The sequence below is a fragment of the Calonectris borealis genome, chromosome 2, assembly GCF_964195595.1.
Source record: "Calonectris borealis chromosome 2, bCalBor7.hap1.2, whole genome shotgun sequence".
Taxonomy (NCBI): domain Eukaryota; kingdom Metazoa; phylum Chordata; class Aves; order Procellariiformes; family Procellariidae; genus Calonectris; species Calonectris borealis.
In genome coordinates this window covers 80,298,595-80,319,076 of record NC_134313.1, presented here as the reverse complement: position 1 = coordinate 80,319,076, position 20,482 = coordinate 80,298,595, and the positions used below count along the sequence as shown (strand labels likewise).

The 20,482-nt window shown below is 40.0% G+C and overlaps 1 protein-coding gene across 2 annotated transcripts in view; it reads left to right on the top strand.

Annotated features, from left to right (window-relative positions):
* SEMA5A (semaphorin 5A) overlaps positions 1 to 20,247 on the top strand; it is a 352,567-nt gene extending 332,320 nt beyond the window's left edge. For both annotated transcript variants that reach the window (XM_075142440.1, XM_075142441.1), the window contains 5 exons: positions 6,371 to 6,541; positions 11,477 to 11,632; positions 14,743 to 14,790; positions 17,025 to 17,236; positions 18,630 to 20,247. In XM_075142440.1, coding sequence (XP_074998541.1) covers positions 6,371 to 6,541; positions 11,477 to 11,632; positions 14,743 to 14,790; positions 17,025 to 17,236; positions 18,630 to 18,749 — 707 coding nt within the window. In that variant the 3' untranslated portion in view covers positions 18,750 to 20,247. The remainder of the gene's footprint in view (positions 1 to 6,370; positions 6,542 to 11,476; positions 11,633 to 14,742; positions 14,791 to 17,024; positions 17,237 to 18,629) is intronic.
* The last annotated feature ends 235 nt before the right edge of the window (positions 20,248 to 20,482 follow it).

Here is a 20,482-nt window from a genome sequence, read left to right as displayed (position 1 = left end):
GTAAACTGCTGAGAAAGATGAGTGATGGAGAAATATACTGAGCAGTGCTTAACTCATGCTGAAAGTCCAAAGGACTTGATGCTTCTAAATCAATTAATCTGGGCTCAGTGTCATCCTGGAAGATACTAAGTGCTCTGAAGGACTGACACGATGAAAAAGACCATGGAGCAATCACTGAGTGTCCAAGGCTCTCTCGTCTGGTTAAGTGTCTTGCAGCATAGTTTTAAATATATTAATTAATATATTAATAGCCAGTAATTTATGGCTAAATGTGCTGCAGGATCCCAGAACTTTAAAAAAATACTGAAGCCGTCTAGAACCTGCCTTCAGCAGCTACTATTAAATGTTTCTTGAGCCTGCAGGGGAGAGAGAAACCGTGAAATTTTTCCCACAGCTTGTAGCAAAGTAAATGGTCCACTGATGTGGGGATTGATAGCAGTCACTGGGCAGATTACTTTTCCTTCATAGTATTTGAAGGCTGAATATATAATAGTAGATTGAACAGTGCCAGAAAATTGCCAGAAATTGTACCCAGGCCCAGGAATATGATTTGTCTGTATTGTGCAAGTTTTAGAATGATCCCTCATACAATTTTGCCTTTGACTAACTAGCACTCTCCCAAATAATCTGCAGAAATAGTTTCGGAGTCATTGTAGGGTAAGGCCTGTTGCCAGTATTCACGTTCCGTGTGGCCAAACTGCTTTGAGGGGTAGGGTAGGAGAATTTGCACTATTGTCTTGCACTAGCAAATTATGCTTTGGCCCTGTGCCTCAGCCCCCTTTTTATGGCTCAGAGATGTGGTGAATAGAGTTGAGCTGGCAAGCACTGAACAGCCTCAATAACTACGGAAGGGATCTGTGAATAGTCACTGACATTTCTGTTTTCTTTCAGTTACTAATATGTGGTCAATATGAAAAGAGAGGAATCTATAATCATACATATTAGGGGTTTGTTGTCCTTGGGGACTTGCAAGATACTTACATTGTGAAGAGAAATAGGTGATGAAGAGAAATGAATGGTGAATTCTGCAAATTTACAAAAATTACAGGAATTTACTAATTAAAAGATTTGTTTTCCTGAAAATAATAATAACCAAACATAAGGAATTCTGTCCTCGTTCACAATATTACACATCTCTTCAGTTATTACTGTAGGAAAAGACAACTTTTTCTTCATTTTTGTTTTATTTCTTGTTGCTTTCTCTTTTATTCTTTTGCACATGGAAACACTTGACCAATGTGCCTTAATTAGGAGTTTAAAGCATAGCTACATGAGTGCCATTGAGTAGCATGACCTACATGAATTTCTATCCCCTTTTTTTCTCAGAGTATAGTGGTGGATCAGAGGGAGAGGACAGTTGCCATCTCTTAGATTTGAAATTCTGATACTTTGTGACAATATTTTGGGATTTTACCAGTTTCAATTTTTTATTATACTAGGTTTAGTTTGGTTTAGTTATGATATTTTGGCTCAGAAGAACTGAATAAATTAATATTTCACTAAATGTGCTAATAACAATAAAGAGTTTCAGATATACAAAACTCCCTGAAAGTTATTTATGCATCCCCTAAAGCCAGTTATTGCTGTTGTTTTTTAATTCATTATTGCTTTTTTTTTCCCCCTATATTTTTTTTTTCTTTGCAGTCATACTTGGCCACAAGGAAACAGGAATATATTTAAAGGAATAGACAAAATTTATCCTGCAGTAACTTCCTAAATCAGGGGGACAAAATTGCTCCGATCCAATAAGCTTGTCTCTGAGGCTGCTGAAGCATGTCTCTCCACATGCATTGATCACTCTAGGCTGCTTCTGTAGCCATTGAGGAGGGGGCTGAACTGCCCTTTGGAACCAACTGTTGCTTTTCTAACTGAAGAGTCTCAGTTACAGATTTAAACCCGGGTTGATCCTTAGATTTTGTTGTTGTACTTTCCTTAGAAGCATTTGTTTGCCTTCTGTGTTTCTGCACTGCACTATGTACGTAGACTGTTTCATCCAGTATTGCTTTTATGAATAAAAGGTAACTGTAGCATCACAGAAACAAGACTTTGCCTTTGCAAACTACGGTGTAAAAATTGCTCTTTCCCACACTGAAACATATGCAGCAATATCCCACAGGATTAGGAAAAAGTAGTAGACTAAGTGATGTGGAATGGGATGATCCCCAGGTGTCTGGAAGGGAGCAGTACTGTCCTAGGTCTCTAGGCTGCCAAACACCCAGTGTCCCCGAATTTAACTTTTACTAAGCCACTGGGAAGCACACCATCTGCATTTCGGTGGGTGCAAAGGACTACTGCCCCTCTATTTATACTCCTTTATGCATATGGAAAAGACTGACCTCTCAGCATTTTTTATTCTCTTTTGCTACACTTTCAAAAAGATGAACGTGAAAAGTTATAAACCTAAAGACATACACCAAAAAAACAAATAAGTTTTTTTGGTTGTTTAAATTTCAAATGAGACCAGACAGTATATGAAAAAGCCTGCGATCCTATCTGTGTTCTCATGAAAGCAGGTGAGGTCAGTGTGTCTGCCCACGCTTCCTTCTACTTCCTTGTAAAACCCCAAGTGCATAGCAGGGTATCCAGTGTACTTAATTGTCTCTTGGCCATTCTCCAGTAGTGTGGATGTTTTATCATGTCCCCAGGAGATCTCGTTTCTGTACACTGTTTCTCCCTAGAACATCCTCTTCCCTCTGTTTTTTTTTTCATTATCGTGAAGAAATATTTATTAACCACAACGACAGCCAGTAGGCAAAAAAATTTTTTTACTATAAAGGAAAGAGCATTGTTTGAGAGCACACTGCTAGCTGAAGGGTGCCTTCTTCCAAAAGGGACCAACCTCAGTAATTGTCAGAAAACGTAAAAACTCTTTATATCTTTCATTGTGGAACTGCTTTAAAGACTTTCTTTTGTCCAACAGCTCTACAAAACCGTTATGTAAAGAAGCTGTAGTGACTGGACTTTCCTTGCAGCTGTGTATTTTTCCTCCTATGAGAAGCAGAAATAACATTAAGGACTCCATGACAAAAGGAAAAAATAAAAAAAAAAACACAGATGGTGCTGTGTTGCTAAGCAACTTTAAAGAAAGATGAAAGAAACCACAGAGCTCTCTTTAGGTCTTGTAAAAACTCAAGCAGTAAATACCCACTCCTTTGATCTTATTTAACCATGATGATGCTTTATCATCCTTTGTTGCTGAGAAGGAAAAGTTCTGGGGACAAATAAAAGAGGTAGTTATGATAGTGCTTGAAAGGCCTAGAGATTTAGGATGGCAGCATGTCAGTAAATACTCACTAAGAAAAACAGTTATAATTACACCGTGCAGCTCAACTGTGATCAAATCTAATGTTGTCTATTACATTATGTCTGTCTTTTCCCATCTTCCCCAGATCCACTTCTCCCTTTACATTTGAAGGCTTATAGTATAGCCATGATCACCGCAGTTGTGGAACATGGTGACATTCCTAGATGTCACATTGGTGTCTGTGTTCTCTGCCACCTATAGATAGATGGCAGATGGCAGTTTCAAATGCATGCACATTTGTAATTCTCACTCTGGTCCATTGAAAAGTAAGTAGAAAGTGTTGGGGGTCACTGTCTCCGTTGCAGTGAACAAGCCACAGGTAATGTTTGCAGACAATTTATCTTCTGTCTAGGCAATCTTAGGCTGTCATTCTGTTTCGTGGAGGTCTACATTGCAGCAGAAATGTCTCTGATTATTCATTTAAGCTAGTCAAGGATCATTTTAAATTTAAAAAAAAAAAAAAAAGAAAAAAAGGGAGTATCTGGAAAGGTGAAGCCTTAATATCGTATGAAATTAATAGCTTGGGTAACAGCTTCTGCTTTTATTTGACGTAATTAAAAAAAAAAAAGAAGCAAGTTCTGAACAAAAGATACCATGTCTTGAAGTTGTTATAAAATTGCACAGTATATTTCATCTGCACTAAAGACAAATAACCTGTGGCTTTCTTAGATATGAGCTTGCATAATACTACATTAACAGAGTTATCTCGGGCAAAAAGACATATTTGTTTTCCAGTGACTATATGAATAAGAGAACAAGTCAAGCACTCTACCAAGATTCAATATTTATTTATGATAGGTGGTATAAAACTCTCTCATACTTCTGTATAGCTAGATGATTTGGCTGATAAATATATCCTGGAAAAAATGTAGCAATCATTGAATTCCTTAATAATGGAAATCATTCATTTAAATTACATACTTGGAATATAGTACCAGATTCCACAAATTCTGTCTATCCAATGAGGCTATTCAGAGGCCAGATAGATTACTTGCAAAAGTTTTTACAACTATTGTTTTTAGCAAGGAAATGCCAACTCCATGCTTTCTTGATTTATAGGATAATGTTGCAAACAATACAGAGACTAAAATGTTATATATTCAACAACTTCACTTACAGGATTAGTTAATAGCCTTAGGTATGCACTAGCAAATTACCTGTTTGATTAGCAGATGAGAACCCAAGGGTATGTTGTATCTGAAATTACATTCAAAAATGCACGTATAGGTTTTAATATCAAAATAACCACATTCTTCTAGCTCATTTTCTCACTGTTGCAGCCTTTGCATAGAAATCATTCTACTCAACTCATTGGGTGCATTTGTGATATACAATGCTACCAAAACAAAATGAGTATTTTTTTAATGTTCTAAGTCTCCATCTAAGAGAGAATTTAAATTGCAAATACTGCACAGATATTTTCATTGTAAGTTAATTCTTTTCAGATTTGGAACCTCCTTTTTTTTTGGTAAGAGATAATTATGGAATAGCATTTCAATAAACCAGTGGAAACTGGTTTACTCCTTGAAAGGCTGTTTCATTAATTGAACAGAAAGGATCAAAAGGAGTCATTGTGAAATGCTGGATGAATGTTTTGGAGACTTCAGTGACAATCAATTGTTTTGACAAACCATGAATAAAGTCTTACAAGGAATGTCTTAAATGAGTGCACTGTAAAAATTGTGTACAGAAAATGTGTACTTACCTAGTATTTTTAAAAGTAGGCAATAATGAGTTTCTGTCTTGTGTGGTAAAATGGCCACTGCTGCTGTAAGTGATGGGAGAAAAAAAAAGGTGAAACCTGCTCAGTTTAGGGCCCTGTCATAAAACAAAACTTTACTGGCACATTGCTTTTATTATACTTAGGGTCTCATCTATTAGCGTCAGTTGAATTACACACGCTCTATTTCTTTTAATCAATTGCAGACATGGTAAATCATTTCTTTACTTAAGTGTTAAGAAAGCAAGTGATGGTTTGAAAAGAAATCCATTTTTTGCAGGATATGAAAATTTTGAAAGTTTAGTTTTTCGTTGCTTTTTTCTCCCCCAAAAAAATTGAAAGAGAAATGAACAAAATACTGAGATTCTTTGCAGAGGGAATGCTGTCCCTGGGAGAAGTACATCTGACTTTGTCATGTGGCTGCAGATAGGAAGCCTTTGGCAGATGGGCTGCAATATGGCCATAAATGCCAGAAGTACATCCTGGAGCAGTAGTTTTAAGAACAGAGGCTGCAAAGGAGACAGTCCGGTGCAGGCAATGAGGTGAACTTTCATTAAAAGCCTGTCTAGTGGCCGTGTGTCGAAAGCCGTCTGACAAATGGGGCTCCTGTGAAATCCAGCTTACGTTTCAGGGGAATCTTATGAAAACTCAGACTGGAGTTTGAGATACTTGAATCAGTAAATAGCAATGGGGGGAAAAAAAAATTATTCTTCAGGAACCTGTGTTTGAAGCTTTAAGTGGCAACTCCTTTTGTCATTCGTCTGTTGCTTTTTTGAAGTACCGCCGTTGTTCTGCTGCTGGCATCTATGCTAGAGCTGCATTAAGATTGTAACATTGTATCGGCCCATCAAACCCTACAACTATTAGATCAATTGAAATGGATTGTAGGCGTAAGGCAATCTCACCTGGGTTGCAAAACAAAATCTGGATTCCTCAGTCTCTGTTGATATTATTGGGCTAAGTTTTGTTTTATGAATAAAAATTTACTTTGAGCTTATAATACTTCTGCTAAACAAGCTTTGGTATTTTGTTTCCTCACAAGTGAGAAAAGAAAAGGAAAAGGAAAAGAAAAAGAAAACAGTTTTGTCCTTAAAGCTAATATGGTACCCACTAAAAGTGTCTTAGATGAATGAGTAACTTTGTTAGACTTCCCAGTATACCAGGGGCTTTTAAAAGATGTAAGTGGTAAGTGCATTGTGGTAAGATTAAATTTGTGTGCCTGTGTCTGGTGGCACCTGAAAATGTCCAATAATTTCAGTAGGCCATGAATTAGATCATGAGAAAGATGTGTTGGATTATGTCACGTTACACATTAACTTGGAACAATACATTTTCTGTCTTTTCAGTGGATGGAGGCTGGTCTTGTTGGTCATCTTGGTCAAAGTGCTCGGCAACTTGTGGAGGAGGGCATTACATGAGAACCCGCTCCTGCACAAACCCAGCACCAGCATATGGAGGAGATATCTGCCTTGGACTGCACACGGAAGAAGCACTCTGCAACACACAGCCGTGTCCAGGTATGGCAAATCAGCCGATGCAGCTTTGTTGTTTGTGTGCCACAGAATAAGGCATTCACAGTTAGGCAACATAATGCTCCTTGATCTATTATTTAGGAGCAAATAATTTCTCTCCCTTATTAAGTGCACAATCAGCTCTTACATGCTCAGTCACGGTAAATGAAGTAATAGCAGGATATAGCCTGCAGGACACCACCTCCTCCCTCCCTCTTTAAAAATTAAAATTTAAGTTACCAGGTTACGGGTCTGGATAAACTAAAATTATATAATATTTGAAGTGGATCATGCAAACGGCCTGGGAGACCTTTAATAACAGTATCACAAAGAAGTGCATTTGTTACAAGACTAAGCACTCACAGCAAGCAAATTGCTGAGGTTAATATTCAACATGCGTTATCACAAGGTCCTTCAAGTAGATAATGTTTGCCCTGTTTTCATATAAAACACAGAACAAACCTTAATGCTCTTTGTAAAATACTTCTTCAACTTCAGATGTTACGGAGCAGAGACTTCATCTTTTTAAGTGACTGTGGATTACTTAGTAAATGAAATGTCTCAGTACTCCTGTTAGTTGTATGATATTATAGATCATGACTTTTTCTGTAACTTTGACTGCCTTTTACCTTATTAAAGGAAACTAATTTTTTTCATGAAATTTAAGTGAGAAGCAAAGAGTAAAACCACACAAAAACAGATAAAATCATTCGTGAAAAGCCAGTGGGAGTATTTGTTTTCATTTATTGCTGATTAATGGATTACAGGCAACAGCAAAGGGACATAAGCAGCTCTGATGCCACATTGTATTACTTGCTTCACTGAGAGCTCCTGGACTTCATAGCAAAAGTTTTCTGCTCATAGGGTGAGGCTGTGCATGTGAAGACACAAGCCCCATGAGTTTGAATTTATGGACCCTATTACCTGTGCTGAACTACAATTTAAGTTAATTTCCTTTTCTAGGCACTGCATGTCTTGCAGCAGAATAAAAGTACCTACTTTGTCAAAATTAAAGCAGATGCAACACTGTATTGTGTTTAAAAAAATCCCAAACATAGAAATCAGTTGATGATTTGATTTTTCAAGACAAATAGTGTATATTTGTATGTAGAAGTTACATAGCTGCCTTGGGATCCTTAAGGCATCTTTAAAAGGTCAGAACTGGCATGTTCATTGCGCTAGTATTGTAGCAATTTCTCTTGTTGCGCATTTATTTTCTACCACCGTTTTTCTAGAAATGACAGTTTGCAAACATTTATAAATAATCTCTTCATCTTATTTTGACCTGGGACTCCAGGATGGGAGGGAGATGCCATGTGTTGCATATGTGGGAAGATCCCAGTGCACACAGTGTGTTTTATAGGACCCCCTGCTCAAAACACCTTGACATGACCCATGCCTAAAGGGCAGGCTCAAACAGTAGCCTTGCCCTGTCACCAGTATGTAACCTAGCATGATCTACATGTACTCTGAGGTTCCTATTTTATCACAGGATATAGCCCCTTCAGCAAGGACCTGGTAGGCCAAAAGCACATGGGACAAGACGAGGATGCTCACAAGCATTTTGGCAGCTGCTGCATATATCCCAATTATACCAGGATTGGGCAAGAATATTGGCTCTGGCTTAAGCATGCTCTCTGCCACCGGCGAGAACTGGGCCAAGATTTGTAATGAGCAGCATTCCTTTAGACTTGAATGAGCAGGGCTTTATTGTTACTAAATATTTACGGTAAGGATCCATGTACTTAGTTTACTTAGGTCCAGCAGCTGACACTGGTGGTGACAACAGCAGCTCCTTGCTGTGCCACACTATATAAGCAGGAAGAAGCCTGCTCTGTTTGCTTGACTCCCCCCTCAGCTCTCCTACCCCCCTGAATTAGGATCCAACTACATTATATCATCTGTCTCCGTGCTCCGACTACCCACTCTGCAATGAGGCCCTCCATTCCTAGGACATCCCCTAGGAAATAGAAGAGCCGAAGGACAGAGTTCCTCACAATAACAAGATCCTACTGTTTGACATCAGCTGCTTGTGTCAAGGTATTTGCCCTATTGCTCAAAGGAGGCCTTATCGAGACAGTTGCTAATTGTTCATAAATATCAGTATCCAGATTCTTACCTGAGCTGCTGAGTAAATTTATTTTATCATAGAATCACAGAATCATTAAGGTTGGAAAAGACCTCTAAGATCATCGAGTCCAACCGTCAACCCAACACCACCATGCCCACTAAACCATGTCCCTAAGCGCCTCATCTACACGTCTTTTAAATACTTCCAGGGATGGTGACTCAACCACTTCCCTGGGCAGCCTGTTCCAAGGCCTGACCACTCTTTCAGTAAAGGTGTTTTTCTAATGTCCAGTCTAAACCTTCCTTGGCGCAACTTGAGGCCATTTCCTCTCGTCCTATCGCTAGTTCCTTGGGAGAAGAGACCAACACCCACCTCGCTACAACCTCCTTTCAGGTAGTTGTAGAGCGCGATGAGGTCTCCCCTCAGCCTCCTCTTCTCCAGGCTAAACAGTCCCAGTTCCCTCAGCCGCTCCTCATAAGACTTGTGCTCCAGGCCCTTCACCAGCTTCGTTGCCCTTCTCTGGACATGCTCCAGCACCTCCATGTCCTTCTTGTAGTGAGGGGCCCAAAACTGAACACAGTATTCGAGGTGCGGCCTCACCAGTGCCGAGTACAGGGGCACGATCACCTCCCTCCTCCTGCTGGCCACACTATTTCTGATACAGGCCTGGATGCCGTTGGCCTTCTTGGCCGCCTGGGCACACTGCCGGCTCATGTTCAGCCGGCTGTCAACCAGCACCCCCAGGTCCTTTTCCTCTGGGCAGCTTTCCAGCCACTCTTCCCCAAGCCTGTAGCGTTGCATGGGGTTGTTGTGGCCGAAGTGCAGGACCCGGCACTTGGCCTTGTTGAACCTCATACAGTTGGCCTCAGCCCCTCAATCCAGCCTGTCCAGGTCCCTCTGCAGAGCCTTCCTACCCTCCAGCAGATCAACACTCCCGCCCAGCTTGGTGTCGTCTGCAAACTTACTGAGGGAGCACTCGATCCCCTCATCCAGATCGTTGATAAAGATATTGAACAGGACCGTTCCCAGTACTGAGCCCTGGGGAACACCGCTCGTGACCGGCCGCCAACTGGATTTAACTCCGTTCACCACAACTCTCTGGGCTCAGCCGTCCAGCCAGTTTTTTACCCAGCAAAGAGTGCACCTGTCTAGGCCGTGAGCCGCCAGCTTCTCTAGGAGAATGCTGTGGGAGACCGTGTCAAAGGCTTTACTAAAGTCCAGGTAGACCACATCCACAGCCTTTCCCTCATCCACAAGGCAGGTCACCCGGTCATAGAAGGAGATCAGGTTGGTCAAGCAGGACCTGCCTTCCATGCTGGCTGGGCCTGATCCCCTGGTTGTCCCGCACATGGCTTGTGGGCGCCCTCAAGATGAACAACTCCACAAGCGATGACATGCATCTGAACAACAGGCTGCTAGGACTGATTGCTCCTGTCTCTAACCAGCATTTTCCTACTATCTTTAAATGGTCCCAGGACCACTGCTTGAGATTTTCTGTGCTAAAGTTATGTCCATCTCCTCTATCCATTTGTTTTTATCGTGCTATTGGTTAGGAAGTGAATGTCCAACACTGTCATGGAAAGCATCTATTGCTTGACATTTTTCAAAACTGCAATCTCAAATATTCCTACCGGAATCTGTTAAATTTTAGATGACGGAGAGTTTTAACCTTGTCCTCTATGGCCAAGGGGAAAGTAACGACTAAATGCGAACCTTGTATGCTGGATTTATGCAATGTATTGAAAGGAGCCCAAAACAGTGCAAGACTTTCCTGATTTTCCACCTGATTCACAAAAAGTATACAAAACTTTCATGAATTTTCTAAATCATTCACAAATTTCCATGTTCTTCAATCTAACGAAACACAATTTGGTTAATATATACTTTTTTATTTGAAGCAAAATGAAATTTGTAAATTTGCTTCATAGTGATATAAAATCAATTAAAATTTTGAAGTAGAAACAAAATCGGTTTGGCGCACTAGGACTATTTAATGCATATCAAAACCATAAAACATATCTCGGTGAGAAAGCCAACAGAAGAAAGAAAAATGTTTAACTGAGCTCTGTCTTCTGCTGTACATGCCAAACTCAGAAGACTCCTATGAAGGCAAGACTTGAATTGTGCTTGAATTGTAAGAAAGCTGAGCTCACTAAACTCTCAGCACCTCATGGGAATGAGATCAATTTGCTTCATTTAAGGGAAGTATTCTGAGATCACACAGGCATGAAATAAAAATGTCTTAATCAAAACTGCATAGGCAGAGGAAGAAATATAGAGAAACAATAGAAGCTGATAATGAACCGAATGGGGAAGAGAAGGTGAGAGTACTTGATGAGATCTCTTCTATCTACAGCAAAGAAATGGACCTGAAATAACAAAAGCTAAAAAAAAAAAAAAAGTACCTGCAAGATACTACTATTTTTGTGGTTAAATAAACATCCCGTTTCACACCTGGAATACATACTCTTATAGCTCCCATTGCTACTTGTCAGGTACATAAAAAAAAGACAGTGTCATTGTCCACTGTAACGACGTAGACTGGAATTAACTCCACAGCAATCTCTCTCAGTCACCGCCACAGAATCCCTCCAGCTTCTCACTTCCACACACAAAGGCCATGGCAGAAGCCAAAGCTGTAATACATCTGCGACAAATTTACCATCACGCTCTACATTTCAGAGGCTTTTGCCAAAGCTGAACTGCCTTTGTTTTATCGTACTGAAAGAGCTCTCCTCTGCTAGTTGGTGGTAGCTGGGGATGAGGCCTTCTGTCATAATTCAGAAATACAGGCTATTTCTCTCTCACTCGGTATACTTGAAGCATTTAATTGCAGCATCTGCCTGTGTGTCCCTCTCTGCCTGTTGCAGACAGCTGGTCCGAGTGGTCCGAGTGGTCCGACTGCGACTCGTCTGGCTTCCAGTTCCGCGTGCGTCAGTGCATCATTTTGTTTCCCGTGGGCAGCCAGTGCACGGGCAACACCACGGAGAGCCGAGCCTGTGCTCTGGACTCCAACTTTATACCAGGTGAGATCAGCCTGCTCCTCGAAGGATTAGTGAAATCTCGCAATGTTTCAGGAGCGAGGTGTAGTACTGTCCCAGACAGCACTGGGCAGAGCCGAGAGCTGGAACAGAACTTGCCTTTTGTCAGCCAAAGTGTGTTGGTCTACTATGCAGAGCTGATGTTGCTAGATCTGATGTCTTCATGAAAATCTGTCTCATGACACCCAGTGCTGTGGAGCTGTCCCTACTGTCACCGCCTGGGACTTTGGTTAGTCACTGTCACCGCATTCTGCAGGCCCCTCCTGTCCTACTTGGTAGCAGGGTGCAGGGATGGCTATAGACAGCTAGGAGATATACTTTGCTTTTTACTTTAATTTATGTGGTTTTGAGACATTGGGGTTATTAGAGAAACATTCCTCTAGGTTTTGTGGTTTGCATATACAAAAGTGGGTGCTGTGGTAGTTAATCTGGAAATAATTTCAGAGTCGCTTAAATTAATAACTGCTTAGAAAGATAAATACTATTAACTGTGCCTCAGCTCCTTATCTCCCCCATAGCTGCTAAGTACCTGATGGATAGTCATGTCATGTATTATTCTATAGCATTTGTTGAAACACATCACTGTACTCTCTTTTTTTTTTTTTTTTTTTTTTTAAATCACAGCAGTCATTTAAATCCACACAACAGTACGGGCGGCCACGGTACATTGCTGTTAACAGTCATCTTTCAGCCTGTATACATTAAAAAAAGCTAGCAGTCTATTCACAGACAGAGAAATTTACATTTCAATGTGTCATTTGAAATGTAATTATGTTTACTCAGTGCAGCAACCTTTTTTCTTCTGTGACTATGCGGTACAATATAGTACAATATAACAAAGAAATCAACAAATCTAAACACTATTTTTATGGATGGTGCATAATACTTTAACTCCTAAATACTATTTTTTCCTGCAAAACCAGTGTGAAAAATGTCAGTGTGAAAGCAAAAACTCCCACATTGTATTTTCCCCTTTTTCTCAGGCTTTTGAAGCAGCTCTGTTAATATTCACATTCTGTGAATCCCCTGCTTAATCCAGTATAAGCTCTACATCTTGTTTTGGAGAGTAGACATTTTCAGAAGCTGAAATGAGCCACCTCGTCTCTCGCCCTTCTTGTCTGTTTGCCACTTCTCCTCAAATTACCCATATCACAGCAGATAAGGCCGTGCCCATTACGCTCACCTTGGGCAAACTGGCTTGCTTTCTTGGGATCGCTCAGCTTGCTTTCACTCCTCCAGGTCCTCCAACTCAGAGTTCTCTCCCTCCCTCCCTCCCTCTCTTTCTTTTTCTAATTCACCTCCTTCCTTTCCTCAGCTAGTTTGCTGGCATGTCCACCCTCACGTTGTCTCCTCCTCCTCCTCCTGTTTACCTTAGCTCTGTTTCTCTACAGAACTTAGTATATAGAGTGATTCTGCCAGAGTGCGAAAATGACTCCTCCTCGTCATTGCTGCTGCTGTGTTTCCAGAGTTAGTCCTTACCAACATTACCTTGCAGAGCTTTATGGTTTTCTGGTACATTTTTTCCTGCTTTTTGTTTGGATTGTGAATTAACGATCTCAACCAGACAAAGGATGCTCTCAGCCTTTAACTCTCTGTGAGAGTGCTGTTCCGTCAGGACTGATACTTTCTCGTTTTGAAAATAGTATTGATTTAGCATGTGAAGAAGGATAAAAAATTGTGATCCCTTTAGCAGTAGCTGCATGTGCATCATCTTTTGGTAGTGGAGAGCCTACTCCGTTATTCCTCATGAAGCTATTGCATACCTGTGGCCATCATTGCTGGCCTTCTCTGGTCTGTTTTTAGTTCTACTAGAGACGTCCCTAGATGGGAAAACCAGAGCTGCACACGGTGTTCATAGTGTGAACAACACATGGATTTGTAAAGTGCCATAATGTTGATATCCTGTCCTACTCACTATTGCTTTCTTGGTAGTGCCTAGCATTTGGTTTGCCTCTTCGCTTCTGAGCACTAAGCTGATATTTTCATGGAACAATTTGTCATAAATCCCTGGTCTCACTCATGCGTAGTAATGGTCAGCCCACAGCCCACCATTTTATATGTGAAACTAGGATTGCTTTCCACTGCATGTATCGCTTTACACTGATCTACATTCTGTTTCATTTGTTATTTTATTGCCTAGTTTTGTAGGGCCCTTCTGCAGCTCTTCACAGCATGCCCTTGTCCATGCTACCTTAACTTTGTACCATCAACAAACTTCAAACCCACATTTGCCTCCTGCTTTTCCAGCTCTGCTGAAAAGCCTAGGTCCCTGCAGAAGTGGTAACCTTCCTCCATTGTAAGATACTGGGCACGTATTACTACCCTGTTTTCTATCTTTTCCCTCATCTCATTTGTTGCTTGGAAAGACTTCGACAAGGAACTTCAAAGCTTTTTTGAAATCCAGGTAGACTCTGTCAGTTACCTTATCCACATGATCACTGACCCTTTTAGAGAGGTTCAAGAGATTTGTAAGGCAGGACTTCCCTTCACAGAAGCCATGGTCCTAAAGTAAAAAGTGGGTAAACTTGATTGCCAATAGATTTTATCCAATATTTATTCAGAATGTATCCAAAGTCAAAATGGTAAGAATACAGGCTGGAATTACATTTTATTAGTTTACAGTTGAGACCCATGAAATTGGCAGTCATCTTTTTTGAAGATTCGTAAACTCCCTCTTTTCACATTAGTGCTAGACGTGATTTCTAGAAGTAATGAGCCCATTTGAACACAAGATAACTAAACTCTCATTAATTTTACTATTCAGAAAATCAACACTTTCTCAACATGCTTAAACTCCACAAAGAATGTTTTCATGTGCACTTCACCTTTTTAATTCCAGAAATGTTTTGAGGCAAGAATTGAAAATATGTTGCTGCTTTTGCTTGGGAAACTAAGGAACCTGAAGCTGTCATGGGACCTTTTTGTTAATTCTACCACATAGTCAAAATCTTTTTTACTTTGCATTTGGAGTGAATGTAGTAGAATAAGTTTTTAAATCCTTACTCTGTTAATCAAACTATTCTCTGTAATCAGTATTACAGTTCTCTGTAATATTTTTTTTCTCCTTGGCATAAGCGGTTTATTTATTTTTTTAGAGATATCAGTGGCACGATCCAGCAGCATAGAAGAGAAACGATGTGGCGGTAAGCTTTTCAGCTCTAGATATGTATTAAATGCTGAAATATTGATTCCCCGTTTTTTTCCTTTTGTTTCACCTTTTGCACTCTCTTAGTTTTATTCTACCTTCTAAATGCTGCATTCTCATTATTTACTCTTGTGCAGAAAAAGACATGTAGTTACTACAGGATTTCTCATTAAATATCCATCTGCCATTGCTGACCTTTGAGACAAGAACATGTACTACTGGATGTTTGTATTTTCTTTTTTCAGTATGGCAGTCACCCTTGTCTCAAAAAGAAATTCCTATTATAAGCTAGTTATCAGTAGGTCAAAATTTGTAAAGTTGCTTCAACTTTTTCAGCATAATAATTTCACAAACCTTTTTGGGACTCCAAATGAATAGCAGAAAGCCAGCCTGCTAACCCATTTAATAGCTCAGACTGTATCTGGGACTCATTTTCAACTTTGCTGCCAAAGACAAAACTAAAAAGTAAAAAAAAATGTTCCATTCCAGAGAGTCCTGATGCTAGCAAATAAATCTTGAAAGAGAAAACTGTTAAAAAAACCCAAACAATAAGAAGAAGAAAAAGGAAAAATGACCATTTTTTTGTGCTGAGCTATCACGCTTAGTCTGTGTCGTCATGGTAATAGCTCTGGCCAGTTCTAGTATTCTTACATGCACAGATAAGCTGCATTTTTAACCTAATAAGGGACAATGAAAACACAGGGGTTATGCAAGGGTGCTAGTATGCAAGGTGACTTGTTATGGCAGCCAGGATAATGCGATTTGATTTTTTTCTAATTAGCAGTGGTACATTGAAAACATTTTGCCAAGTTCTGCAATGGTGGAAGACTCTTATAGAAGTGTAGAAGGATATTTCAGTGATAACTTATACATTGGGATGGTCAACCTAGTCATCTAAATATTCGTTTGTGTTTCTAAATACCCAGCAGTCATGTAAAGGTCCTACCTTAGGTGTTTGCCAAAAATGGGACCCATGTGCTCGCCCATTTTTCTGTATTACAGTGAAAAAGGTCTAACAGATGTTTTTCAGACTAGTGCCGGTCTTCCAGTTTAAAATCTTTCATTTGTGCACATAGGCAACCACAAACAAATTTTCAGTAATGTTAAGATGAAATTTCCAACATGAGCTCTCACTGATACTTCTTTCTTAATCAAAAAGCACAGCTCCAGTTTAAAATAACAGTGAAAAGCAGTGTAGTTTGTTTATTTCCAGGTAATCCTACTGGTGCCACATCTGACCTGATATCTCTGTTCAGTAACGTCAAGGGATGATTGTGCTTTAGAATCCCTTACAGTTTCATGCAGCAATGAGCTTCCTCTCAGTTTTAATCCTTGTGTAGGCGGAGAGGGTTTCCCATCGTCTGATCCCAGAGTATCTTTGAAGAGCAGAGCAGACAGGAGAGTGCTGGATTCTGAGTTGTTGACTTTGCATTCTCTGGCTGCTATGGTTAAAAGCACACTGAGCTGTAAGGAGTCTCTCTCCGCCCCCCCCCCCCCCCCCCGCCCCGTTTTCCCCTAAAATGCTACCATTTCTTCCTCACCCCCCCTTACATATAGAAAAAATTCTGAAGGGTGGAGAAGGGAACAAATTGGCCATATATCAAAGATAGAGAAACAGTGAGACCCAGCAAGAATCAAAGCAGAGGATGGAAAAAATGTATGCCACTGCTTCTGGGACATGCACCAAATAAAGGGATTACGGAAAACATTTTAGGGAAAGCACGATTGTGATTCAAAGATATCAGGATTTTGTTAGTCCTGCCACAAGTTACTATGTGTAAGAGAAAGAACTAGAAAAACAGCAGAGGGGATGATACTGTAGTTCACTGAAAAAAAGGTATGTATGTACATTATATACATAATTTATATATAACAAGGCTTTGTTATACAGACTGAAGAAAGAAATTTTGCTGAACTATTCAAACATACAAAATGAAATTCATTCATCTGTTATTTGGATTCTGAACTTGTTTAAGCATCTTTCAAAAATATCAGTCTTAATACTTACAGAGATATATGGGTATCTAAGATTCTTATAATGATCCCTTCAGGGAAGTAAAATGCATTTGCTACTGTAGGGATAAACCATAGCAATTGAGATGTTTCTGGGAAACACATGAAATGTCTCTTATCCTTATTTGAATCAAGCACTTGTCTACATTTTTCCCCAAGCTTAAGCTTTTATTGCTACTTCCTTAAAAATAAGATTGTCTTCTGCTCTCCACTCTGCAGAGTTCAACATGTTTCACATGATTGCAGTGGGATTAAGTAGCTCAATACTTGGTTGCCTTCTTACCCTGCTTGTTTACACTTATTGCCAACGATATCAACAACAGTCCCATGACGCAACTGTCATCCATCCGGTGTCACCAGCTCCTCTAAATACCAGCATTACCAACCATATCAACAAACTGGACAAATATGATTCTGTAGAAGCCATCAAGGTGAGAAGTGGGTTGGGAGCTCTATAATGCACAACGTATGTGATCCTAGACAACAGTTCTGCTGTATCAAAAGAATGCTACTTGCTAGTTTTCTGCAGTGGCATTTGGACTCAGATTATGCTGGTTGTTAATAATAAAAATAGATTTCACTTGAAGCATTGTAATTACAGATCCTTTCCTTTGTCAACCCCTATTACACAGGAAGTTAGATTTTGTGTGTATGTATAATTTATACAGCAGCAGCCTTTCCTGGAAAAAAAACAGGCCACTCAAGTTTTGTTTTGTGGGTTTCTTTTCCTAACTGTGTTCCCCAGTGGCTTGTTCAAGAAGTAAATAGAGCCATTAACAATCATCATGACATATATTGAAGATAATCCTTTGGCTCCAATGATACGGGCACTGCTCATCTTCCTGCACTGTCTTTATACAGGAGACGTATCCATCTGGTGAATATATTCTGGGTCAGACTCTCAGCTAGTATTCATAACCAAAATATTCTGTAAATGAGCTGTAGAGATTTACATTAGCTGAGAGTCTGGCATGATATCTACATCGTATGATCATTGTTCCCAAACAGCTATTCTCTTTTTATGACCTTTTAGAATAGCTCTGCTTTTCAGATCCACTGAATTAAGGAAGGATGAGCATTCTGAAAATACCTAGCTCAGTATCTTCAGATTACACAGTTTATTCATGCAGCTGCAAAGCTTTTTGTAAATGAGGATTTTTTCTTAAATCCTACCTGGATAATCCAGTTTTTAATTTCTGCATTTTTCTTTCTAATTAAAAGCATTTTAAAGAATTTCATTAAAAACAGCAAGAAAAGTCTAGAGTTTGTAATCAGTGGTGGAATATGTACCTAATTCAAAGCTTTTGCAAATTCCACTAATCATCTCTCGGATAGCTACAGAAACAAAAAAAACTTCAAAAATTCATACTCTAAGTACCCATATAACTTTTAAAAAAGTGGGATTTACACTCCTAAGAGCTTCAGACATTTCTCCTACATATTGCATTTGAAAAACAAGGAATTAATGCAGTAAAGACAAAATCATTCAGTAAAAAAATGATGTGTGAATCATTCTAATAAGAAGAACTGAATATGTATGATTAAAAAGTATTTTTGATCATAAAATTAGTTTTATAATATTGGGGGAAAAGTGCCTGGCTTTACTTTACTGAGCAGCATTATTTTTTGTAGGAATGTTATTATGTAAGCAGATACATGCAAATGTGAGGTTTTGTAAATGTGCAGGTATTTGTCAATGCATTTTTTACTGACTTGCTATACACAGATATTTGCCACAAAAATTGCCTTGGTGAAAGAGCACTTAGTGGCTACCTTTCTTCTGTCCTTCCTGTTTTCTTATCTCTTTCTTTTTTTTCCCCCCAGGCATTTAACAAAAACAACCTGATTCTGGAGGAGAGAAACAAATACTTCAATCCACATCTTACTGCAAAGACTTATTCTAATACCTATTTTACAGATTTCAATAATTATGATGAGTACTAATGGGCTTGTGTATTTTCTGGCCTCCTGTAACTCCCCAGTCCCCAAGGCCTGTGTGCTACTTGACTGCTCATGTGATTGAGGCTTCAGAGATGAAGTTCAGAGACATTTCAAGCACGATCCAAGCCATCAATGTCCCATTGCTGCCAAAAGCCCAAAACACCTGTTTGTGACATGATGTTTTCTTTGCAGAGTGCAAGGTTGGCCGTCAGTGTCGGGTGCAGCTGTAGCCCCTCGGTGTTGCTGGACCACTCATGAGGATCGCGTCGCTTCACTCAGTTTCATAAACCTCCAGTCAGATTTCTCTAACAAGTGACTAAGTAATTCCTGAGCTTTGAAAAAAAGATAATGTTACCCCCTAAAGCTGCGCCAGGAGTACAAATGTAATTTTCTTTTTAGGCATTGTCTTTTATTTCCATGAGGTTTGAAAAGGGAGCTCTGCTGTTAGCCACAGAGCCCTTTGTGCGGTCTCCTGAAGCTCACACCGCCAAAAAGAGCTCGCAGGGTGCTGGGAACGACGACAAGAAGAAACGTGGTGGTTTAGCGATGCTGTGCGGCAGCTCTGAGCTCTGTAGCGCTGATCTTCCTGGGCTGTAAATCACTCCGGCTGCAGTTCAGCTGTGCAGAGTGCCGTAACGAGGGACACAATCTTGTAATTAACCCAGAAAGCTACAGGGTTGGTGGTTTCCAGTTGCGAGCCAAGCCCAGTCACATAAAGCCTTCACCTAGTTCGGTTTAATTTTTGTGGAAGGGCATGTCCCACAGGGAGGCCGAGGGAGGAGGGCAGATAGGAGAGGCACACTGGAAGGTTTTTCTGTGTGTCGTTAGTGAACCAGCCTTGCTGCAGCGTGCGGGTTTGCACGAGTCGTGGCATCCCACAGGCTTCCTCTCCCTGGTGCGTGCGTATGGGAACCCGCTCGTCTCTCTGCTGTAGCACTCGCCGTCAGGCTGGTCACGGAAAGATACGACTGCACCGCATTTTGTGTGCCTTCTCAGGCTCTGGGGGGTATGTAGGCATAACCATAGATCTGCTTTTCTCTTTTCGGCTTTCACTTTTTATGCACGCGTCTGGCAATCAAAGCTGGCTCAGAAAACGCAGAGGTATTTGCAAAGCGTTGTCTCATCTTGCTGCCGTGTCTGACCCACGCTAGTCAGCCCCTAGAGGAACATTCTTACGGTGTTTTAAGTGAATATCTTGTTGGAATTCATTGATGTAAATATTTAAAATAATGTTTGAGTTTTAAGTTATCAGTTTTAATTCCTTTTGTAGTGGCAGGTGAGGAAACACAAAGGATTTTTATACCGGTTTTCTTTGTTCTGTCTGTCTTCACCCACATTCATGACATTGTTATTTTTGTATCTGAAATTCCAGATGTATAACTAAAAAGAAAAGGGCAGGGATTTGGGCCAGATTTTCCAGAGTACTTAGCAGTAAGGCACCATTTGCTATTCTCAGAAGCTTGTGAAAAGAAATTAAAAGTGCATATTAAGGATTAAAGAATTGGGCTTTCATTTTTTTGAGCATGCTAGATGCAAAGATCATCGCACCAGAACACCAGGAAGGTATGCAAGGAGAAGCCGAGTGGAAATGTTTCCATTTTGTGTTTAGAGCCGTTGATCATTAGGTTATGCTATGATAGGCAAATAGAAAAAAACATGTACGGATTATAATGATTCAAAACTGTGTACAAAAAAAGCAAAAAGTACCAAGAAACATTGATCATGTGAGACTGCAT